The 27277-nt window shown below is 31.9% G+C and overlaps 1 protein-coding gene across 1 annotated transcript in view; it reads left to right on the plus strand.

Moving 5' to 3' along the window:
- The window catches only part of LOC124354199 (calcium-transporting ATPase type 2C member 1-like), a 110351-nt gene that overhangs the window by 70545 nt on the left and 12529 nt on the right, over positions 1-27277 (plus strand). Inside the window, 13 exon segments of the mRNA XM_046804479.1 lie at positions 1504-1601; positions 3350-3458; positions 5466-5615; positions 8956-9167; positions 10021-10145; positions 13510-13607; positions 15084-15179; positions 16370-16459; positions 17843-17947; positions 20410-20566; positions 21401-21571; positions 22380-22528; positions 23354-23520. Of these exon segments, the coding sequence (XP_046660435.1) occupies positions 1504-1601; positions 3350-3458; positions 5466-5615; positions 8956-9167; positions 10021-10145; positions 13510-13607; positions 15084-15179; positions 16370-16459; positions 17843-17947; positions 20410-20566; positions 21401-21571; positions 22380-22528; positions 23354-23520 (1727 nt within the window).

Consider the following 27277-nt stretch of genomic DNA (forward strand, 5'->3'; position numbering starts at 1 on the left):
TAAAATATAATATTGCTGAATTTGAACAGCAATCAAATATTCATAGTCAAATTGAAATCTATTTGACTTCATACCTAACTCAATTATCTGAGTTACTAATTGTTATAATTTTAATAATTGTGTGTTGACTTGTGCCTATAGCAATATATGTTTGTTTAACGGCATAAATAAATCTTACTGAACATTATTGACAGTGCAACCTCGTGTCGTCGCGACCGGAAGAGGGCACCTTCCAGAGGAATAATAACCGTGGATCCGCCACTAGATTCCCTCTATCCAAAACCTAACCAGCTTTGATGACTAAAGATAACTAATAATTTGGATATGGTTCCGAAAGGTTTCCTAACAATTATATCAAGTCCCAGGCCACCCACGTACACTCACTTCTACCGTCCACTCTACCCGATCGCTGCACAACGACCACCCGCACAACCTCCGGTCTCAGCCTGCTAACCTAGCAGGAATCATCCTACCAGAACCTGTCCAGAAGAATTCCGGATGGTAGGAGGCTCCTATTGTTCAAGCTAAGAGCTAGAGGTCGGCGCAGCTGGCTATCGCGTTCGCGGCTACTGAAGGATTACGCGCGCCAAATTCAAATCTATAGCGGCACTCGCCGCAACAGGAACCTTAACATTGGTGTTGAACTATTCCCAAACACTGCTAAAATCTATAAAGTCATTAGAATGTCACAGTTTACACTCCCTAACTGTGCCAACAGAACCTGTAATCTCATGGCTTCAAATGTCAATATTATTGATAACCATTACATTCATCATTGTGAGCAAATGTCTTACATTTTTTATTTATATTTTGGTATCCTATATTTAAGAAAAGAGTTGAGTTTATATGAGTAATATTGTGATTTTGCACAAGTTCTATAGGATTAATTTGTGAATTTTATAGTAATTTTAATGTTTTAAGGATTCTTAATGAGACAACAATTGTCAATAAAGTATCCCTGTATTGTACTGTGTTGGTACTAAAAAAGTTACTGTGTTTACCGTAGAGATATGCTTTAGTTTGACTAGACATTAAAGTTACTATGAATAATGGAATGTGGAAAAATGAGAAAAAAACTCCTGTACTGTCCCCAGAGCTTTACTGAAGAGTATGATGATCATACCCTACAGTGTTTGCTGTAACTGGTTTGTTTAGGTGAGAATAGATTTCTACTTTACAGTAAAAACTCAACTCCATAGTGGAGGTGATCATATGGACAAAAGGCTCTTTGATGACAGTACTAGGACAATGACTGAAGATAGGAGAAGACTTGCTGACGAATTATTTCAATTTTCCAGAATCCATTGTTTTCCGAGACACATGGGTGAACAGGAAATAGTCCAATAAGGGTGCAATGTGGATCTATCGGTTGATAGACATTTTTGTAGACATTCATTATCTTTAAATAGAAAAAAGACACACTGTTAAACATTTTATCCATGCATAAATTCATTTATACCTTATGATTTTTCAAGTTAACAATAGTTGTTATGCTTGTTTCAGGCAATTCTTATAGTAGTAACTGTGGCGTTTGTGCAAGAATACCGTTCAGAGAAATCACTTGAGGAACTGACGAAGTTGGTACCACCAGGATGTCACTGGTAGGTTGATTGCTATGTGTAAGTTGTTACTATTTACAAGGAACGGACACCATTTTGCTCATGATGTTGATATTTCAGTTAAGTTTACCATTTTTAATTGGTAGAAAAATGTTTTGAACTATCAAAAATGTGTACACTTTTTTTAAATTGTGGTTTAATATAAAACTTCAGATGATTATGGATATAATTTGTGATCTTTCTCCCAATCATATTTTGGAAATATAAAGATCAGTAATGTTCTTCGATGACAGTTTTATTTCTGTGCAATGATTAAAATTTGACAAAAAAATACTTAAAGTAAATTAAGTAATAAAAGATATTTAAGTAGTAAACATAAGTAAAGTATGTTTTAAAAATTTATTTCCTTAACTTTAATGTCCAGTGTTTATTTCCTGTGGCGATAGGCACTATAAGAATTTTGTTTCAAGCAGCCCTTGATTTTATGCATAAATATTGTTTTCTCTCTCTCTCTTAGGGTTTATTATTCCTTAATTTTAGATTTGTATTATATCTCAGCCCACAGATGTGGATTCTTTTTATCCTAACTCCTAATTAATACTCTAATTAATATCTAGTTTTAAAATATCCTTGCTTTAATTTGCAGAGTTTGATTGAAAGCTTTATTTATTTTTTTTTTTACTTATTAGTAGAATTAATGAAATATTTGCTCTAAATTTATTAAATTCTGTAAAAAATGGCTTTGCCGTTGAAAATAAATGAAATGAAATGAAAATAATTTGTATGTTATTTATTTCTTATGATTTAGCCTGTAATACAGAATATATAAAGGCAGAAAGGCTTTTGTACTCTTGCACAAAAATTTACTATTAAACATATTTCTTCAAAAAATGTATGTTTTATTGACTACAGTTAATACAAATAAACATAGGTTCAAAAATGTAAAATGTTTCTATAATTACACTTGAAGTAGAAATTGAACTAGGCCTACTTTGTTGGGATATATATTTTGAAATAACTAAGGTATGGATAAACAAAACAGTTACAGTTACAATACCAAAATAGCCTTCTAAGTGAAGCATATTTGTGGTTCTTTACATTGAGTAAAAACTGAATGTAGTTTTTATAACTTTGTTTACATTTAATAATAATTTTGTAATGAGTATTACAAATGTCCTTCAGTTTTACAAATTATATAATTTTCATTAGTAGTATGGAATTCTGTGAAAATAGATGGTGGGGTCGATTAAACGATTTTCTGCAACATCTATATTGCAAAATCGTACTTACTCTCCATGTTAACACATTCATGTCAGCTTTTTTCCAGACTTTTTCAACAATAATGGCAAAAAAACTGTAACCTTTTTTTACATAAAACGTCTACATATAACAAGAAAGCTATGTAGGCTTCGCAATATTGTACAAAAGCAATGATTTAATTATGTTTTTTCAATTTTTCACCTAAAAAAATGTATTTACCTCAAAAATGTATTACCTTAAATCATGCAATCGTGCAGGTATGCGATAGTCGGAGGTATTTATTTGGCCTAAGCGCGGGATCAAATTTAACAAACCACCAAGACAGGCAAACAATAAAAACGCAATAATGAAGTGCATAGCAACGTGTACCCCATTGGGCGCACAATGCACTTAACTAAAGCCTGGAGTGTACACAATGGCAGTTGTAAAAGATTGCGCGTACCTGATGGGGTATTCGTCGTTGTGAATGTACTAAAGGTCTGGTGACTCACTAAGCTGTTAATGGTAGTAATGTATGGTTTGTGTTCCAGTTTGAGGGAGGGGCAGTTGGAGACATTCCTAGCTCGCGACCTGGTCCCTGGAGACATAGTTCACATCAATGTAGGGGACAGAGTGCCTGCAGACATACGCCTGTTTGAGGTACGAGCTTACTAGTTAGTCCATGGTTAGGTTCTATGTTATGACCCTTTTAATGCTAGGTAGTAATTGTATTGTGACAAAGTGAATATATAGGCATTTGATATAAGCAACTTTTTGTGTGTATTGTATAATCAACAACAAAAATTTGTTAATATTAATTTAATTTTCCTTTTAACTTCCTATAATGAGGCACAGGAGGTCTACACTAATAAAAGAACAATCTTAGGCATTCAGAGCTTTTAATAATAGTCTATAAAATTGCGATGGTTTCACAGAAAATACTATGCCTTAGACCTTGTAGTGCTAACTGATATCCTGATCTGCTTAAAAAGTTTACTTTCTTTAACATTGTCCTCACCCTAATTTTATTCCTAACCATAAACAATTAATTCCTTTCTAATATCACAAAGTTTTTAAAGAATTTTCAAATAAAAAACACTTCTTTTTCTAGACTTTTTCAATTTTTTCCCTGGAACACTGAACTTACTATGGTTTGTCTCGTCTACCATCAGAATAAACCAAAGTTGAGTCTACAAAATGTTGGCTCCTTGAATCTTAGATCTATTAAAATGTGCTGATTACAAAAAGTTGTCATCATGAAATCCCCTAAAACAGGCCCCAAAATAATTAACTTATAGCTGAGACAATAATTATTAAAAGTCAAATTGCTTCACCAGAAGGGTTATGCCTGTGCAAACATCATTACTTGGTTTTAATCGTTAAAAATAAAACGTAAGAATGGAATTACTTTATCATTGATTGTATTATGTACACATTCAAGTTAATATTTACAAAGAATTCTCAGCTTAATAAAGGTTTTAATATGCAAAATTAATAAATTATGGATAGATATCATGGAACCGGCTACATGGCTGAGATAGTCCAATTTAGTCTAATGGAATTCACATCACTTATACCGGAAGTAAGTGTCTAATTCTGTTACGTAAAAAGTAGGAAGCGTTTAGTATGATTCTATATTATTATAATTATTTATAATAATTGGTGTATTGTAGTAATTATAAAATTTACATTAGGCTAATTAAAATTTTTCAAGCGATGTCAGGTAACATAAAAACATTATCTCTTAACTTAGTTTGTATTTAATTCAATGATTTTCCATTTCTGTACTAAAAGCATAGTGTTAAACATATCCTAGTATAATTAGTTTTCCACAGTAAAATTATTATTTTTTTATTAAACTAATTACACTAGACACAATTAGTAAAAGTTAAATATTTATATATAGCACTAATAGTTTATTGAATGTGTATTTTATTGTTTATCATTATTTTCAGAAAACTTAAAGAAAATATATTAAGTTTTGTTAAATTTTTATGCTTTCATTTTTTAAATTTATTGAGACTTAATTTTAGCATTATTGATGTACATTTTAAGCTAATGCAAAGCATTTGTGCTACTTAAATCACAATCAATCAATGAGGATTTACAAATTGAAAACGTATAGAATTAACAATATTTTATGAAAATTGAGATTTTAACTAAGCACTAAGTAAAGTTCTTGTCGTGCTTGGCTTTTTCAAACTGTACACCTCATATTTTCCTGTCATTAACTATTAAGCTCTAAATTGTTTAGATATAATAACATAAAATGATAAATATCTAAACAAAATAATATCAGATTTAATCAGTACATTGATGCCCAATTGTTTTGTCAAAGACTTGGGCAACAAACACATTATTAATATTAAATAACTAGAGGAAGAAGAAAAAAGTTAATTAAGTCACTAGAATGATTATTAGGGCAGTTCCCAAATGTTGTGGAATACCATAGTTTGAAGCTATGCCGGTTTTAAAGTATCATGAATATCTACTCTTCACTCATTAGAGTATAATTGCCTATAGTAAATGATTTATTACAACTGTTATTTTATCATATTACTTATAAAGGTATCAGATTTATAGTTAGGAATACAGAATTAAAATTTGTAGTTGGAAAAGTTTACTCTTGGCAATTGAAATTTTGGATTAAAATAAAATGTTGTGCAGGCCATTGACTTGGCAATAGATGAGAGCAGTTTCACTGGTGAGACAGAGCCATCTGCCAAAATAACAGTCCCAGTGCTTAAGACCAATGGCCACACTTCGATGAAGAATATTGCCTTCATGGGAACTTTGGTACGATGCGGCAACGGCAAGGTACGTACTAACTTACTGAATATGGTAAACAACTGTAATGTCTTCAGAGGGTTGTGATTCTTTGTTTATAGTTCATGGTTGAGAAACTTTGGTACGACATGGCAATGTCAAGGTACGTAGTAACTTACTGAATATGGGGAACAACTGTAATGCCTTCAGAGGATTTTGATTTTTTGTTTATAGTTTATAATTGAGGGACATTGGTATCATGTGGCAACAAGGTACATACTTACTTACTGTATATGAAGACCAACCATAAAGTCCTCAATGTTTTTTTATTCTTTGTTTAAAGTTCATGTTTGAAGAATTTCAGTACTATATGTCAATGGCAAGGTACATACTTAATTACTGAATATGGAGAACAACTTTAATGTAATCAGAGCATTTTGATTCTTCGTTTATAGTTCATGGTTCACATTGGAGGATTTGAAAGGATACAAGATTATAAACATTTGTCATGATAATGTTACAAATAATTAGAAGTCAATAGGCTTTGTGTAAAGTTAAGCAATCCAAGCTTGGCACTTATTTGTAGGTTTTTCATAAATATACTAATCAGAATATATATATATATATAATACGTACGTACGTATATATTACGTTGTATTTAGACGTATCTGTCACATATGCGTTTAAATAAGCAAACTAACATATGATCGGAAGACCAAATACCTGTCAAACGACTTTTTTATTTACATTAAATTGTATACAACGTAATTGAATCGGAAAAAGTAAGCGCTCTGTGGTGTAATGGTAGCACATTCACCCGGCAAGTGAGAGATCCGGGTTCGACTCCCGGCGGAGCAAGTACTTTTTGCGATTCGATGTTGATTAAAATTAAATAAGGCAATTGCCATTTATACAATTTAATGTAAATATATATATATATATATATATATTTACATATATATACATATATATATATATATATATATGTATATATATATATATTCACACACACAATAAAAATAGAAAAATGAAACATAAAAATTCTCTATATATATTTTTTTTAAAAACAAGACATTTTTCAAGAGATATAAATAGGATATTAGACATATTAACAAACAATAATAAACAAAATAAACAGCATATGTTAATAAAACTAATTTTGAATTAGGTACAAAGAGTAAATAATTTTGCATAATACAAGGAATATAAATTTATAAATTCTATTTGTAGTTAAATGTGTAAATTAATAAAATAAAACAAATTAAAATTATAAAAGATAATTTATATCTACAGTCAACTATCCATACCTTAAATTTAGACCATCCGGATGTTTAGTTTGTAGAACTCTCTAACGAGCCATTTCTAAATAATTCATTTTAAGTTTATGGGGATTCTGAATTTTGTTAATACTTTTTAAAGAAAAACATTCATCTAATTTTTTGTTATGCTCCATTGCATGGGCCGAAATAGGATGGGATTTAATTTTAAGGTTTGTATCGCTAGGATTTTTCTTCATTCTAATGTGCAATGGAGTTATGGTCTGACCAATGTAGTCTTTCGGACAGTCTTTGTCTTGCAAGGCTTACAACAGGGTTCACAGCCAAAAGGTTTGTTTGGGTTAGGTCATCAAAGGGTAGTTTAAGTCTTACTAATATATTTTTTTAAATTTTGAAGTTTTTTAAAAATTACTCTAGGTGGATAACTAAATAAATTTCTTCTAACAAGTGAAGCTTGTAGAATATCGTGTGCAGTTTTTATTATACCATTAATTTTGTATAGCACTGGAAAATAAGTGGTAATAGATTTTCCTTGGTTGTTGTACTTTCTAGGAATACAGTTTTTGCTCCTTATATATATATATATATATATATATATATATATATATATACGTGACTCAAGATTTTTATATATATATATTTGGGGAATTTTTGGTTAAAATACATTTGATTTACTGTGCCATAGTTAATTTTGCCTTCTTGTTGTGAACAAGTAAATATATACATATGGTCTGAGAAGCAATCATCTCCTTCCCGTCTAAGGGTTGGAGTGAAAACCTCCAACTGTGCCTTACTATTCAGTAAATTAACTTTAGTGCTAAATCTCTCATCTTTACATCAAACTGTGTTGTTAAGATAATGTCTGGACAAACCTACTCAGATAAACATGTCAACACTCAAAGATAAGCGCTTTTAGGACTGGCCCGATTTATTGGCTTCACTTTGCTTAAACTGGGATTTCCTTCATTATTTAGGTTTCAAACTCTAAAATATAACTTTAAGGATGGCCAAAAGTTGACCATAAAAGTAAAGCACCAAACACAATAGAAACATTTGTTAAAAACATCACCAAGAGAATAAAACATGAATACAATACCAAAACACAATACACCACTGTAATTTAAGCATCACAGCAGGTGAATGGTATGATCACAGTCACAACCTTCATATCTGGCTTCTTAACAGAGCTCTGGGGTTTCCTAGGTAAACAGGGTGTGGATGTTGTGCTGTGGGTTACCTGTCTGTGACAGAGACCTCACATATCATATTGGTATTATGTTTGATGGTGGACTCTCATTCACAGATCATGTCATGTACACTATCATCGAGCTATTGGCACACTGAGGGGTCTGTGTAGATTCAGAAACTTATTGTCAATTTCCGTCAAGCTCAAACTCATACAATCTGGTTCTGTCAATATTTGACTACTGTTGGCGTGCTTACGGAAACAGTATTTCCAAGGAAGACTGCACAGAATTTGAAAAGTTCAGAATATAGCTATTTGTTTCGACCATATGTTTTCTTATAGGGAAGAAGTAGGGATGTTACCTATGGGTATTGTTTATGGGTATTAGGCACCTTTATGAGTAATAATCAGTACCTACGTTAAAGGTTGATTAGAAGAGATCAGATTACTTTGCTATGCAAAATTTGAGTGATCTACAACTTACATTAGGTATGTTTTTCTAAATTAGCCTATAAATATTCTGTTACAAAAAATTAAATAACAAAATTGTTTTTTTTTAATAAAGGCAAACACATTAACTATAGTTAAAATGTTTTCTTGTAATAAATTAGAAATATTTTATTTGTGTTTATTTAAGTGTTTTTATTTCCTTAGTAAAAAACAATATTAAAAAGTGTATAACCATTTTGTCCTTATATGAAATAAAATGAGAGTATTTTGTAAGGCATAAATTATTATTCTAGCTATTAACATTACAGAGTTACAGTCATATGGGGTAAAACTATGCAAATGCCCTGAAGTGAATCTGGTGTTTTTGACTGCACTCTGAAGGGTTAAGTTTTTAATAAAATAAACAAATATATGTAATTCCATATTGTTTGAGTGCTTTAAGAGGTCCATCCATCTCTAAAACAAATTTTGTTGGCAGGGTATTGTCGTGAACACAGGAGAGAAGAGTGAGTTTGGGGAAGTGTTCAAGATGATGCAGGCTGAAGAGGCACCAAAAACTCCTCTACAGAAGAGTATGGACATCCTGGGTACCCAGTTGTCTCTGTACAGCTTCTGCATCATCGGTCTTATCATGGGGCTGGGCTGGCTGCAGGGACGGCCCATACTAGACATGTTCACCATCGGTGTCAGGTAAGAATACAAGGAGCAGTTATGTTCTGAAAATAAATGGTGCCATATTAAAGCTTAACTTATGTACACAATGGATGGATTGGAAATTCATCTTAAAGCATCATCAATGTGAAACAACTGTTCTCATAAATAATTGTTTCATCGACTTTTCTTACCCGGTTATTGTTGACAATAGAAGGTCACTTTGAGCTTTTTTGTGGACATTTGTTCGACCTTCATTAAAAATTCTAACCCACTTTCTCATCATTCCACCACTCACTATGACTTCAATGTAAACATCTCTGCTTGAAAATAAGTCTTAGCTGGATTCACATCGGTAAGTCAAATGACAGCATGAGTCTTTTAGTTGGCGGGTTTCAGTAATTGTCTTAAACAAACATTTAAGACATCACAGCAAACTGAACACACAATGTAGAGCAACTAAAATAGTGTCAGTTGAGTGTCAGGGAACGAGGAAGGTAGCGCACAAGTGTGGGATGCCTACTGCAACTCTGCATTAGCAGTATAATGGAACAGCATTTACTATCTGAATACGCCTCATATATAAGTTGTAAGGTTGAAATTATCTGTGAGTGTTTTGGAACATCCAAGGGGATTGAAACAAAATAATAGATACTTATAAAAAAAAGTTAAATAGCAAACATTTTGTTTAATTCATTGCAATAGCTATATAATTTTTAAGACATTTCAAATTTTGTTTGTTGTTTCATTTACCATATTTAGTGTTATTTATTGTTTGCTATTATTTTGTCATTTAGATTAGTTTTATTTTATTTAGTTATTTTAAGTTAGATTTCAAATCACCTGCCTTAGTGTTATAGTGGATTGTGATTGTTGTTGTAACTGTTCACAGTCTGGCAGTAGCTGCCATCCCTGAAGGCTTGCCCATTGTGGTCACTGTCACACTGGCTCTAGGAGTTATGCGGATGGCCAAGCGGAAAGCTATCGTCAAGAAACTTCCCACTGTAGAAACTCTCGGTTTGTAACCTTAATCAACTTTCTTCTTGCTTAACCTTATATTTTAGATGTTACATAAGATGAAGAGGACAGATATGAAGTTTGCTCGTTTTGATTGTTTTAACTTATATTAATGCTAATTTGTAATTTTGTTTATAGTTCAGTATCAAAGGTTACAGTAGCACTCCTTGACAATAGAATGAAACCATATTGGAAAAAAATGTTGCTTGTTTAAGATTTTAGCCTTTTCTTTTTAAAGTGTTTGTTTCACTTACGGAGGATTTGGACAAGTGTCAGGACTGTTGACCAGTTACCTTATGCTTGAGATGATTGAGATAAAAAATGCTTGGAATGCTGATAAATCTAGATGGCTTAAAGGACTTGGATAGGAAATGGCTATATTTCTATTTGTTGAATAAGTAAATTCTACGACAAAATCATTTCTTGGCAAAACCTAATTGTGTTTAAAATGTAATAAATAGCTTTGGAGAGATAAGGTATACAAATTTGAAATTTTGTACTTGCTAGTGATATTTATTTCTAACAGTCGTATTTTGTATGCAATGCTCTTTCAAATAATAAGTTGAGTTTACTAAGTTCAATAAGTTACAAAGTAATTTTTAAAGATATATGTATATTCTTTTTCCTTTTATGGCTACATTTAATGTTGTATTTTGGTGCACCTTCCATATTTGAAAATATTCTAATCCTAGCAGTCCATTATTTTAATTCAATGGTTCCAAAATGAATTGAAATGATAATGTTAATGTAAATATAAAAATGTTACATAAAAATGAACGTAATGAAAGATGTGAACAATGTAATGGAATAAAACACATTTTACAATCAGGATTGCTGCATTGAACATGAGTTGCTGCCTTCTAGTGACCAGTTTTGGTATTACTAATAATGGATAAAGATGACTAAAGACATGTTTGCAGAGAAGTATTATGTTACCTTACAACAAAATATAATTGTCTCTTTCATATTTTAATATATATATATATATATAATTAATGATAATAATGCATTGTATTCCTTCTGACAAAACCATTTTTATAATAACTATATTACATTTTTAAGTTATTCCTAATTAATAAGGAAAGTATAGTAAATGCAGTTGTTAACGCAGATTGCTTTACAACAAATGACACTTTATCTTAGGTTATTTAGCCCTCTCTCGGGCAATCTCCTTCCTTTGGTGGAGATCCTGTTGCTAATATCCAATCACCTCTCTGCTATCATTGCTTTCTGCTTTGTGCTGCCATCATATAGCTATTTTTTTAACTGCTAATGGAAATATTGACAGTACTGTTGCGTTTAATTCACTGACTTTTTATGCTGAGTGATGCTATCTAGGAGTGATCGATGAAACATTTTATCAACATCAACATCAATAACGGTGATTAAGCAGTTATTCATCAAAATTCCTACAACTTCTTTTGCTATTTTATAGATTTATTAGACCTATTTGTAGCTTCTTGCAACCACTGTTTTATTGACATATTACAGTAGCTTTTACAGTTCTTTGTACAAGACATGTAGTTTTAATTAAATATAAACATTACAAAAAAACTTATACAAATGAGTACTGTGGAGCGTCAGTAATCTGAACATCAAAAATCCTAAACATACAAAATTTGAATGCCTGCTTTAAACGTGCAAACCAGTCAGTTCATTTGCTTCACTTGTTCAGTAATGTACGTGTAGTTTTTTTGCAGTCTGTAGTGGGTAATATTCTTTGGTAACGTTCATTAAATAACACATGAAGTGTTTATTATTGTACCATCTTTAGTGTAACTAGGAATTTGTAGGTCATTTTTGAAAATCTGAACAAATTGGAAATCCAAACCCCTCAGTCCTAATAATTTCAAATTGGTGACATTACTATATTTATTTAGATTTTGTTACCTTATAGTCGTAATAATTTTTCAAATACCACCATATTATAGAGAATTTAATAATATTTATAATCTTTATATATATATTTCTTGTGTATGTGACTGAACTCCTCCTAAACGACTGGACCGATTTTGATGAAATTTTTATGTGTGTGTTGAAGGGGATTCAAGAATGGTTCAGATTCACAATTTGGTCCAATTTAAATAGTTTATTTAATTATTTTTTTAATTATAAATTGTTGTTGATGTTGGAGTGGTTTATATTGGATCCGACAGACTGTGCTACGACACATAATACAAAGCGAACTGATACTTCACAGCTGTTAATACGTTCAGCTGAAGTTCATCAAAGAGGCAGAAACATTTGTTTACATTTAAAATTTAGAAAATTGTTATTGTAAAGTGCTTGATCAGTAGTGTAATGCAGGTTGCATAGAAGACGTCATTGCCTAATTTTAAATTTAGATTGCACCAATGATCAATAAACTATCTAATGCAATGAAAATACTATTACACGCTATTATGAAAACAACCTCATTGTACAAATCCGTGGATGTTTGCACATAAGGTAATTCGAATTTGGTTAGATCGAAGGTAAATGAAAAGAGCCGAAAGAAGACACTTTATGATCGAAATTGGTTTTCGTTGATACATTTTCTTGAAGGCACACTCCTCAATAACACTGGAAATATCTTAGACAGAAAATTAATTTTAAGAGACCGAATTTAATTCTTTATAACCTAATTAGTTTATCGAGATTCATCCATATAAATTAATTGTTCTGAATAACTTATCAACACCTAGCAAAAACCATGAAAGATAGAGGCAGGAAATATGGTACATACCTTCATAATGTGCACAAGAGGCTCACGAAGGAACGACTATCAATTATCTCAGCAATGTTTAGAATGTGATAGAAAAAGAATACGTGAATATAGTGTACTGTTTTTCAACGGGAAATTGTGGGAAAAAGGTGCGGGCAACTGCTAGTTATCTACAAAATGTTACAGCTGTGTTCTAATAGAGTTGTTAAAATAATAAAAACACCTCACAGGAGAATTGATGTGTTCTCCTGTGAGCGGCCCTATCAATTCAGTCCAGTAGTGCCAGAAGCCCATTACAGTAATTCAGTTGAGAGAAGGTTAATCTGAGGATACTAGAATTGACTGGTTTCTACAATCTTTAAGTTGATTGGTTAAAATTTGTTTTAATAAATTGTAATTTTAAATTTTATAATGTACCTATAATTGAAAGAAGCAAAATATTAATGGTTAAGGAAATATTTTAGGGATTTGTTTAGATTACAGTGAATGCAATAGTATGTGTCAAGATTAGTTTTATAAATTGACAACCTCAAAATTGCTTCAATGAATTTTTCATTTGGTTTTCTAAGTGAGAATTTATGTAACAAAAGTAATGCAGCCTAAAATATCTTGCATATAAATTGTAACAATATCCTACTAAATGTGAGGTGCTTGTTGCAGGTTGTGTGAGTGTGATCTGTTCAGACAAAACTGGTACCATCACTAAGAACGAGATGACGGCCACTGTTATCGTCACTGCGGATGGCCATCTAGCTGAGGTATTTATTAAATTTGATGATCTTCTATTTTCTCACTCTTTGTGTTTTTTGATGCTCATGAAAATTATTGAACTAAAAATATTCTCTAAAAAAAAAAAATACAATTCCTCCCCCAAGCTACCAACTTTCACTTCGTAAAAATTGAAATTTCACCTCATAACAATTGTATTTTTACCTATTAGTGGATCACAAAATTGCATTACCCTCCCAAAAACATATTGATGTCATAAATTTTTTCATTAAGAAAAGAGATACATGGATGCTTGACAAAAAATTATAACAATAATAGTCTGTGTATAAAATTAAAGAACATATTTCTGGAGTCATGAACTGTTATGAACGAGGTAAATAATTTATCATCCTTCCTTTTATCTGTCAATACTGATACTTTTTGAGCATATTTTAAAGATGTAATAACAAAAAACATTAACAATGTTAACCCATTGCGGATCGTATTGTTTTGGCGCGCGGGCACCAGCGGGCACGAATTAATTTATGGTCAGCGGCTGCACGAACAGCAATGGTGCGCCACATCGTATCGCTCGCTATTGTATACTAGAAAAATTCAGCTGTGATAGTATTCGTTCAGATGGAACATGGGCCTAGTATCCATGATGTAGGAACGATAACACGCGAGCAAGGCTCCGGGGTGGCGGGGATGATGTCTAAATCATGGTCTAAATAAGTTCTGTGTCACTAACCTCAAAAAGTATTATAATAACCACTGAGGAAAACACCTAATCAGAAGCGCTAAAAAGCAGAGAGTAAACTTATATGAATGATTTTTCAACTTCGACATACAAATGCGATCTGTAGGATATTTATAAAACTTTTGAAAACTCTAAACGTAGACTGTTGTTAAGCACTCTTAGATGACAAGTGAAGACGATCGCTCAATCTATCAGACATTAGTAGAACTATTTGGAGGGAAACTTAAAAGCAGACCGCTTTTGCAACCTGAGCTCGTCATCGTGCCGTTAGGCCGGCCGCTGCGTGACGAGCCCAGCTCGTCAGTGATCCGCAATGGGTTAATGGACCTGGTATCAGATGCTGCCATCTATAATTCAACTAAGATACCCGATGTGGACGTTATACTAGTTGCAGGGTTAATGTATGTGCATAAATAATATAACATGACTGCATAATAGGATTGATAGAAAATATTACAAACAATGTGGGTTTTGGTACGGTACTACATCAGCTACGGAACCATTCTGTGATTCAATTTGATATTCATTACTAGGCCAACATTTCTTATTCAATTGACTGTTAAAAATGTGTTTTAGTTTAGATAATGTAAAATATGGTTTAAGGCTGACTTAATTTCAAACATCAATACATTCACTCCCTATTAAACTAGAGCCTTTAGTCTATTCGTATTGTAAATTTATATTTTTTATACTTTAAAATAATATATAAATTAAGACGGGTATTTTTCCTACATAAAGTAATAACTAAATAATGTTTGATTGGCAGGTATCTGGGGCTGGATATAATGACCAGGGGGAGATTCATATCCACAAATGTGACAGTGTGGAGAGAGCGCGGGAATCAATCTACAGGTTACTGGAGGTAAGTTCAAAACAAGCAGATGAAATCTAAGGAGTTTTTTTTAATAATCTAAGTACACTCAGAACTGGGGAAAACAGAAGCTTAATACTTAGGACAATACAAAATGTAACAATCCATTTATTTCTTTGAATGAATACATGATGTTTAATAAAATTTGACATATTCCTATAAATCTGAGTTGGATCCTGGTGAGAAACTTCAATTTAAAACTGTAAAATAAAAAACTAAAAAAAATTATTTTGAAGATAATTTTATTTTGAATTGAAAGGTCAATCACCTTCTTTTATTATGACAAGGTGATTGTTCAGGCACTTGTCAAACTGGATGACCAGCTTATATAAACTTTTTTTAAAGAACCATCCCGTCACCAGTGAGGACTATCTGATGGAAACACAGTTTGTGATAACTAGCAGTCAGTTACAATCTCATGCAAAATAGTTTTTGAGTTTAAGTAGACTCATCTGAAATTCATCTGTTTTTACTTGATGGAAATTTGTCCAGCCTTCATTGAATTGCTTAACACACTTTTGCATCATTCCATCACTCATTGAATTTTAACTGTAAATATTTATAATATGACAATGGATTCTGATTGGCTGTGTTGCATTAAAAAAAACATGAATAGTAGACAAAATCTCACAATCGGAAAGAACATCAGTGGTTTTAAACATTTTAATGGCCAAGGTAAATAAAATTAAAGTCGGTGCGGAGCTGATAAACCAAAGAAAAAAAGTGAGCATGTGCAGCGGTTTTATGGTGAACAGTGCTTTCTTTCTGGAAACACTTTGTATAGTTTTATTAGCAAGACTCCCAATCATCCTCTACAACTCATGCATCTTCCTATTTGTCAATGTCACCCATTTCACCCAATCACTAGAAGTCTTGTTGAACAATAAGAAGTTCAAAACCAGCACTTGGTACGATGTTGGTAGTATGAATTGGTCAGAATGCTATTGAGTTTGAAAATACTTTCCTCAAGCCTGGAACTCATGATTAAATTTATATCAATGGTAGAGTGTTTGGCGAATTTCTACATGCGAAGGTTAATAAATTTAATTTTTTTTTATGTATAAAATATTGTATAAAAGCATATATTTTAAAGTTGTGATAACACAATACATGACATGTGTAAAGCCTGATATCAGGCTTATGCCAGTTATTCAGTTAACTCTACATGATTTGTTGCACAGGTTGGCTGTGTGTGTAACAATGCTGTGATCAATGGGGAGACTCTGCTCGGTCAGCCCACAGAGGGAGCTCTGCTTGCTGTGGCCATGAAGGTAAGACTTTAGCTTCTCTGTCGTCCTAAGGAGAGAACAAAGTAAAGAAAGTTGTGAAAGATTTATTTTGATTTTGTTATGTTTTGATTGTTTATATATATATATATATATATATATATATATATTAGGGAATATGTAGGAATTATGGATAACAAAAGTATGGATAGCCTAGTGTGAAAATTAACCAGTTAAAGTTATTTCTGCATTTAAACACATAAATTAAATAAATTACAAACAATAAGTGCCAGTTTTTATGTCGATAACAATGAAAAAATTATACGAAAAAAGTTATTAATTACTATCTTTACTTTGATTCTAGACCAGCAATTCAAAACAATTAGCATTGGTCATGTTAAGTATCTTGAGCTTATAATTTGTAAATAACTATTTAAAACCTTTAATTTTTAACACAGATTTAATCGAACAGGTTGTATTTATTTAACACCACTGGCACCTGCTCGTTTAATGCGTATAATATCTTCGCGTATAATATATGCGTGTTTAATATCTTCATACTAATGAGGTAACACGGATCTAATTTGAACGGATACTTTCTACATCATACAATTTTAATAAGGTTAGGTCAATTACATGGCGTTGTGATCAATGACATGACTTAATGTTCTGTTAGTTTGTTGCTTGTCCGAAACTAATGCGTTACATTCATCTTTAGCTTTAGCCGAGACACACATGTTACTTCACTTTTTATCAGACTCTCACCTTTAAAACTCAACCAGAACATATATAACCTTTCATGTATTTTCCATCTTGCTCTTAATCTTTCAAAATCACATCCCCACATTTGTTTTTTGAACAATAAATATTTTCATACTTTCCATCAGTAGATATACTACAGACCCACTAGACCCAAGGGCCACAGGCCTATGGGAACTGCAAACTTACTACTATGTTTTACCACTATCATGACTACACACTAATGATATTTTTCATTGTTTGGTTATTAAAAAAAATAATGTACCTTATTTTTTAAGTACAATAAAAATATTTTTCATCAGAATTAAAAATGTATTCTTTTGGTACAACAATTTTAGTAAATCTCATGAACTTGTAGGAGAGATCGCACTTTTTTCAGGGCTAAGAGTTTAAAAATAGAAATCTGCCACTGATACTCTGTAAAACCTTGATACCGAACATGGTTATTCTACTTTTTCAATCTTGTTTTTTACAATATTTTTCTTCATCACAGCATGGAGTACAATAAATCCTTCATAGTTACTGTGCATTGGTTTATCACGAAAAGCTGGACATCAGAAGTAACCTGAAAAACAGCCAAGTGAAAGAGAAGACTTCATAGTCCTAACATTTACCTTAGAATGTTGTTTCATTGACGTTTGTACATCGTAATTTTGTTTTTGTAAACAGAATGGTATGTTCGGAGTAGCAGACAAGTATGTACGCCTGCAGGAGTATCCATTCAGCTCGGAGCAGAAGATGATGGCTGTCAAGTGTGTTCCCAAGTACGGTGACGTGAGTATATACCTGTATTTCTCTTCTATAGTCTAAGAAATGTTTTGATTGTGTGCTGTATACCTCTGGCTAACAGTAGAAACAGTAATTAAAAGTAAATCACACTTTTATGTTCGGTGTTTAATAAACTCTGACAGTAATAACAAAAAAACTGATATTATTTTAATTTAATTTGTTGAAATAAGACCATTTACTTGGAGACTTAAATAGGACTACAACTCCAAGTAAAATATTTATTATGGTAGTAAAACATTTTTGAAATTCCCTCGCAGAACTGGCTATCATTGAACAATTTTTCAGCCACATGAAATACTGAGAAAACATATCCTCATATGAGTGAGAATGTATATTTTCTTGTAAAGTGAAAGATGTTAAGAATGAATAAGTCTATCATTTTTTGTAATGTTTAGGGGTGGATAGGTTCCAATTCTTGATTCTGATATTACTTAATTTGTAATAGTTTACAATATATTTGTTTCTTGGCTCTTCTTATTTTGCTCTGATAATACCAACATAATTTTTGAATTATTTGTTGGTTCCAGTTCATTTAATTCACATTGTTGTTTTTTACTGAATATGACAGTTCATAAGTCCAGCATTTCTAATTAAAAAAGGCTACAATTACATACAGTTTGGAGGTGTATCAGAATTCGGAGCGGCACTATTCAATTTAATTCTAGAATCCTTTTATACGTTATACAGTAAATGAGTTGGATTGTAGTTAATGTGTGCTAAAATTAATATGTCGTTGGCTGAGCATTACCGAAGCCTATCATTCGGGGGCTGGAGAAATTTAATTTTTGTCTATCTATCTGTCGGTCTGTCCACACAATATCTGCAAAACAATCTTGCCTATATACTTGAAATTATGCAGGAAGCTTCATTTCTATATAAGAAACACTTAGTTAGAGTATGGTGCATGTCACTCCAAGGGATTTGGCTGAGTTCTAGCAAATATGTTTACATTGGTCTTAAGGGTTAACCAACGTTCTTATATGGGTTCAATTGGTCATTCTTAATTTCAAATGTTAACTTAATTTTAATTGGCTGTTTTTAATTAAGAGTTTGGTTTCTTTGCACTTTGCCATGTTCGACAAGAAATGAATGGCAGCAGTGTTTCACCTGTTGTCTGTAATTTATAGAATCTGTTTAGTATGTTTAGCTTTACTCCAGTAGATTACGGTTTTCTGTTTAGTTTAGATTATCCATAATTTCCATTAAGTTGACGTTTCTTGTTTTCTAAATTGTCCAAGCTAGTACATATTTATAATTAACCCCTAAACGCAAAGGACGTTGTTGATCTGTTGAAGCACAAAATAAAATACTCCTGTGTTTAACTAAGAAACTATAATATTATAATATTAATCATCATTATTTAATATATCAATTAAATATATCAACTAGTAACTTAGAAATTAGATTTTTAATGCTAGTCCTAAAAGCAAATCAACACTACATACAGGCTAAAAGACTAAATATAATATGTTTAATTATTAAAAAGTTAATAAAACATTACTAATAAAATAAAAACATAAACATATCAATTAGAAACTTAGAAATTGGACTTTTAATGTAAATCCTAGAAGAAAATAAACACAACATACAGTCTAAAAGACTAAATGTAATATTTTTAATTAATAAAAAGTGAATAAAACATTACTAATAAAATAAACCGTAATAAACACATGCTGGTTGAGGTAAATAACAGAACATAGATTTTCTATTATTATCGGCCATCCAGCTATTTTCAGTCTTTTATTTAGTAGTTGAAAACAAGAGTTGTACTAATAAAAAAAAGATAGAATGATTGTATTTTACCTGGTGATACAAAAACTGCTTGAAATAGTTTCGATTGCTTAATATAAATTTTATTAGTTTTTAGCTCATATTTAAAATTATTATATAGGTATCAATGTAATGTAACAAGTTTTATGACAATCAGTATAACTTACTACATCATTATCGGGCCTAGGTAGGTGGTTAACATTCCCTGCTGAACAAAATTTGACCGGGGATGGTAAATGCGGGAAAATGTATTTTTTTTACTTACCCAAAATGAAGTCAGAGAAGCCAAAAAGGTTGTCCAGGTAACCCCACTGCCAGATTTGGTGACGTCATAACTGTGACAACAATTGTCAGCCGCACCTGGTGCCGGTCCCCGCACGATGTTTATTTTAGTAATATAATACAAATGAGCAAACATTGCTTTGTATTTGGCACAAGTCGTATTAATATTGTTGAGATTTTTAAAGATGTTTGGGATTAATTGTTTTTTTTTTAAACTGATCTTGTTATTAAGTTTCAATGTAGAGCTTACTATTTTATATCAGTGAACTTAAAGACAGTTATAATGTTTTTTGGTTGATCATAATAAAGTTAACAACACTGTGGATTTCGATTCTGATTATTCTGAAATTAATATTTAATATTGTAATAATTATAATAAAACTAAATTGTTTCAGAACAAGGAGGAGATCTATTTCGTGAAAGGTGCCCTGGAGAAGATTCTACAGCAATGCACCAAGTACATGATTAACGGCAGTCTACAGCCCCTCAATGTGAAGAAGGAACAGGAATATTTAGCAGAGGCTTATGAGATTGGCAGGAAAGGGCTTAGAGGCTAGTACAATGTTTCACATCATAATAGGTTCTGACAGTTATCTATAATTTTTTTAAACTTTTGAATATGTTGTAATGTACATTTATTTGAGAGATAATATTGTAGCTTGTTATATTTGTGCGTAGAAAACTTCCTTTTCATTTCCTATTCCTTGACAATTATTGTCACTGTGATAAAAAACTTGCTACTAAATCCATAGTGGATACACTAGTGTAGAAAGAAATGGGGATGTTATGATGGGTAATAGACAGACCACTGATGATAGTCAAACTCGTCAAAGCCTACTTTATTAATTGTGTAGAGTTTGAAAATGTTTGGTTCATAAATGGGCAAGTAATATAAAATAAAATGTTTAAACCTTTAAACATTTAAACGTGGGACACAATATATGCGATGAATGAAGTTAAGTAATTCATGATCTGTTCAGTGCCACTACCTAGCAGGCGAAAAGACAATGAATCATGGTAAGCACAATTTTGAATAATGAAAATAGTACAATAATGGCTATAAAGAAGTGATAAATATTGGAATAAAATCTAAAACTAATTTAGATCAAAATTAGGAATCATAAATCTTTCAAGTGTCCTACTTTTATTAATGAGTTGGTAAAAAAATTTAAATAAAGTTCAGAAGAAATGTTTAATAATGGAATCAGAATTGATCTTTCTTTGAGAATATGCCCATTTTAAAGTTCTTTTGTCATATTTTTTATGTTCAATCCTAATAATATTTGATGATAAGCAATGTTATAGGTATAACATAATGATGTAGCACTAATATTTAAATTTGAATGTTCTCTGGTGTGGTTATTAAACAAACTGTGATTGGTCTAGTGGTGGGAATGGCTCGAGGGTCCAGTCTACAAGACCTCGCCTACATGGGGCTGGTGGGTATCTGTGACCCTCCTCGACCTTTTGTCCGGGAGTCCATCCAGACCCTGCTGCAGAGTGGAGTCAAGGTGAAGATGGTCACCGGTGATGCCCAGGAAACTGCCACCGCCATAGGTGAGATTCTAAGAAACAACTGTCTACCACAGTGCTTTAGTTTTGTTCCTTGATTTTTCTTTATATTGGCAACTTAGGTTGTAATAATTAATTTTCCATTAACTTCATTTTTAGTATATTTTATTACCATCTTCTTAAGTCTTTGAATATTTTTAGGGTATTCATTCAATATCTTCTTTATTGTGACTCACTAATCTGAGACCAACAGTATTCATGAAGCACGTTGATTCATTAAGACCTTTATAACAAAAAATTGAAAACCTCCATTAAAATAGGTCATGGTTTTAACAGTTTTGAATAGAAATATAGTTTATCTTGACATTTGTCCAGTTTTAGTTTATTTTGTATATTTTCAAATAATTTTAACCTGATTTCCTGACCAAAATATTATAACTTTTCTACTTTACTAAAATTTTTAGGACACAGAGTTGAAGAATTAATATTGTTCTCTTTTGGTTCTAGCAAGTAAACAGCCTGTAGCTCTAAATGTATGCGTTGCAGGAATAAATTTTGTTTACCATAACTGTAACTATTCAAGCTCTTTGAATGATTTTATGATTCGGACATTGTGTGTTAGTTTCTGATAAATCATTAGTCAGCTGTTGTTACAGATGTTAGTAAACATTTATTTTTCTATTGATTCTCAAGAGACATTGTTGCCACCAATTGGTATTAGTAAACTATTATTACTATTGTAGATTGTGTATGAAAGATATAACATTCACTAGTTAGATACACAAATAAACAAAAAGTAGATGGGCTGTCTGCTCAGATCTAAAAGGATTAATAACTTTGTTCATATTTCCAGCTGCCATGATTGGGCTAGACACTATCCATGGTCAGATCTTGTCAGGAGACCAGATCGATACTATGTCTGAGCATCAGTTGGAGCAGATAGTGAACAACGTCACTGTATTCTACAGGGTCACTCCACGCCACAAACTGTGCATTGTTAAGGTACTAACATTGGGTATTAATTGGTGAAAATGATTAAATGTTGTGTATAAATTATAACACTGAGTATTTTGGAGAAAATTATAAAATGTTAGTGTATGTTAAGTTTCATACCAGGTATTGAAAAGACAAAAACAAAGAAAAGAAACAATAAAATGTGTGCAGTTCGTAACAAAATATCTGCCGTTTTTGTTTTTTTTTTTATTGGATACTAAATATGTCATATAATCTTTCCTAGAAGTATATAACAAATGGAATCAAACAGTATTCTTACCCTTTTAGAGCCTTAGCACTCTTAGCATAACAAATAATGTCTTAAAAAATCAAACTTTGTGGCACATCATTTTTGTTTAGCTGAATTGTATAAGGTTTATAACAAACCTTATGTTTAATTAAAATCTGTTTATAATCTATAATTATTTATATCGCTAATATAACCAAATCCATTACAAAATAAATCTTTATTGGCTGAGTATTAACACAGCCTATCACTTGAGAGGTTGAAACAAATTTCATTTCTGCCGTCTACCTATTTAATTTTCCGCCCACACAATATCTAAAAAACAAACTGACCTATAGATTTGTAAGTCTTTACAAACTTTCATTTTTGTATGAGTAACACTGAGTTTGATGATGGTCCATGCCATTCCATGGGATTTGCCTCTATGAGCCCTATATTAAAACTTCAGACAGTGAAAAAAGTGTTTTTACAATGGTAAATGAAAACTAAACCAAAGGTTGAAGATGGCAGAACATTACTCCCTGACCAGTAAATGTGCAGCTTTTATTTTTGCAATTATGTTCATAGATTTTTTTCCTGTGATTCAGGCATTCCAGAGGGCAGGCATCATAGTAGCTATGACTGGAGATGGTGTCAATGATGGAGTGGCACTCAAGCGAGCTGATATCGGTATCGCTATGGGCAAGAATGGCACCGACGTCTGTAAAGAAGCGGCGGACATGATCTTAGTTGACGATGACTTCAATACTATTATGTATGTTTACAAAGTTATTTACCATTGCATACAACAGCCCACATTCTCAAAATTTTGATATATTGTAGTACATTTTGTGAGTGCTATTGCTGTAACACAAAAAGAACTGGGTGGAAATCTTATGTAGTTTTAGAATATCACCAAATCAAATTGCCAATTCTTTGCAGTTTTAAAAATTGAAATAATTATCATTCTGAACACATTTTTCCTTTTACCTTACACAATTCATTAATTTATTGCTCAAATTCTAAAATTAAAGTGTGTATAATTTTCTTCTGACTTCATTTATGAAAACATTGTTTTCTTAATTGTTTGGGTGATATTTAAAAATTTACATTTTTCTTTAAATAGTTCTTTAATGTTTAATCATTGTTACACTAAGTATTTTGTTATGAATTTAGAAGAAATTAACTAGTAGTTATGTAGTATAGTAGAAATTAGCTAGTAATTATGAAAATGTTCATCTCAAGCTATGTAGGTTGTTCAGAAATTTCAAAAAGTGGTACTTTTTTTATTCCCTAACTGAATGCATTTCTGAATGTTGAGTTTAGATCCAGTTCACCTTCCTCTTAGTGCAGTGTCTAGAATCTGACGCTATCACAGATTTGACTCTTGGAATCTGGAGTCATGTTTGTCTGAAGAGATCCATAAAAATTCACTACAGAGAACCTCAAAATAAACTTTTTACATTGTTTTGACATCAAAGACACCTAGGCTACGAAATATAGTCTAATCTATGTGAAGAGGTATTTTCATTGTCTCATCAGATGCACAATTGAGTGAGCTGTGATGTTTTAGACATGATCCTAAAGCACGTTAGAAGTTTTCTACACATAATGTAGCTATGGTGGGAAGGGTTAAGTCATGCAAATGTTTAGTTCAACTACATTTCCACTTCCTTTTTCATTTCACCTTCCATTTCTCTTCAGATTGATGTAGACTCCAGATCGCAGGAGCCCAGTATGTGACAGCGCCAGATTTCAAATGCTGCACTAAATTGAAGATAGTTATGAGGTGTGATCAAGAATTACTGTGAATAATTTTTTTATTTTAAAAGTAATAATCGTACATCAAATTCAATTTAATCTCCTTCAAAGTAATGTAATAGGCTGGCAATGCATTTATTCAATCTATGACTAAAAAGATTCCTGGAAGGCTTCTTTCGGAAGGGCTTTTAACTACTCGGTCGTGGCTCATCTCAATGTCAGAAATGGTGTCAAAACATTTTCCTTTAATCACAGTTTTAGTTTTTGGGAAGAGCCAGAAGTTGCATGGCACTAAATTGGGCGAGTACGGCAAATGTGGACAGACAGAAACACTTTTTCTGCCAAGAACTCGTAAATGAGAGGCGACGTGTGACATAGCGCATTATGGTGATGAGAAAAAAAGCCACTCACCCGCTTTTCTGGTCTCTTTCTTCGTATGCTGTTTCGCAAACGTTGCAGTACATCCTTATAAAGTTCAAAGTTCACAGTTTTTCCCCTTGAAACGAACTCTGATCGCACTATGATCTTACTATAAAAAAAACAATAAACATGACCTTAATGATCGATTTTGAATAATTGGTTTTCGATTGGGAACTCTACATTTTAGTGTCAGGGTTATTCATATCCATAGTTCCAACTTTTAATTCCAGTTACAATTTTGGCCATGAAGTCCGGATCTGCTTGAAGATGATGCTTCAACTCTGTCCAGACTAATGCACGGTTTTCCTTCTGTTCATCTCTCAAAAATTTAGAAACAAATTCTGCACTCACTTGTCTTATTTGTAAATTATTAGTTAAAATGGTTTGAATGGAAACATACGAGATGTAAAGATCTTCCGATTACTCATTCTCGAATAGTCTGTTTGAATGAATCACTGTTTCTACTTTTTGCAGATTGTCATCTGTTTTTAAGGTTAATGAACATCCCGAACGCTGCGTGTCTTCAACCGACTAATTTCCGCTTTTAAATCGGTCACATCATTTGTATACAGCCATTCATGTGTTTAGCATGTTGCCTATTTTATCAATTTTCTTTTGTCTATAAAGTTTATTATAGATGAAGGAGAACGGTTTCTTTAAGTTTGATAACTTAATCTTGTTTATTGTATTATGTTTAACATTATTCATTAACCTGAGATATACTTATTCATGTTCTAAAACATAGTGTTTTTGCTTTTTCTGAAATTTAACACGGTCTGAGCCGGCATTGCCATGGTGACATCATGTATACGTTTTTTTAACCCTCCAAATCTCTTAATTTTTAAACATATACTTTACTTATTGGTATGAAAGATGTTTATTTAGATACATTAGAATCCCAATTTGTGAGTAATATAATTATAGAAAAGTACATTCTTTATTATATTATTAATACGTAATTGCTAGACAACCAGAATTTATTGACAAGAAGCTTTACAATGATAGGTGTCAGTTGAGGGATGAGCCACTGCTTCTAGTATAGGAGACGTCACTATGGTGTCATGTTATATATTTTCATGTAATAAAATGTTTTATAAAAACCATTACATTTAGTAATAATGTGGCTAAATAATAATTTTTAAGTGAGAAAACATGGTACCACCTGTTCTTCATCTACGCTTAGGCCTGAACGTAAGTATGGCAAATTCTGATAATAATCCTTGCCCCATTGAATATCTTTTTTCTATCAAATAAGTAACTGATATTAATAAACAAAATTATTTTTTTTATTTGATCAAGTTTGTATCATTCTAAGTCACAGTTTGGATCAATGATTGGTAAGAGTAAGTACTTGCGACACTTTGTGAAAATACGACTCACTATTCCGCGATTCTTATTAGCAGAGTCCACATCAATGTTTTTCTTGCGAATTGAATGACTTCCCCTTTGTATCATACTGTAGTGAGCAGTAGATGTACTGGGAAGGTTGATGTCTTGAACAATCTTCATTCGGGAGCTTGCTTTGCTTTCTTTCACATCAGACATTTGTCCATCTTTATATTTTCTGGCACACCGAGGACAGATAAAATGGCAAGAGAGTGTCCTCATCGCAAGATTTTTCTGACTTTGTCCTCTGCTTCTATTTTCATTCACCTCAAGAAGGTTTCTTGCTTTTGATGCAGAGTTCTTTAAAACATTCCTCTTGTTTGTTTTAGTCAGATACATTGATGACTTTCTCTGTAGATCAGCCAAGAAATATTTACTCCTCTTACACTGGAGGAGGTTCTGTCGTTCCGCAGCTCTCAATGCATCTCTGATCTCAAAGTTTTGTAGATGTCTGTTGCTCTCTTGAACTTTTCTGCAAATTTTTAAGACAGTGCAGCCTTCGGGATTTCTTAGTTTTTGAACAGCATTTACCACCTCATTTATTGTTTGTTGACGAGTTGTGTTCCTCTGTGTAGCATTGGCACGTTGCAAACTCATCATTCTATAAAATAAAAATAGTTAAAAATAATTCTGTAAGACTGAGAATTTTTATTTAATTTTGTACTGTTGGTGCCATGGAAACGCGTTTAGAAAAGACATTTTAAAACCATTATTTTAGTAAGAAATTACAATTTTAATGCTAGCTTATTATATTTGTGTCATATCATTAATTATTAATAGTTATCTTTTATCTTCTTGTATTTTTTCAAACCATCATCAATGTTATATATTGAAGTTCAGTCATGTCAAAATGTGTCAATTCATTACTAATTTTTTTTAATGATCAAAACTGCACATTCAAAAAAATACCATTAGTAAAGTACTACACATTGTACGAAGCCTTTCAGAATCAAAGATTCTCTCAT

The sequence above is a fragment of the Homalodisca vitripennis genome, chromosome 2 (genome assembly GCF_021130785.1).
Source record: "Homalodisca vitripennis isolate AUS2020 chromosome 2, UT_GWSS_2.1, whole genome shotgun sequence".
NCBI classification, from domain to species: Eukaryota; Metazoa; Arthropoda; class Insecta; order Hemiptera; family Cicadellidae; genus Homalodisca; species Homalodisca vitripennis.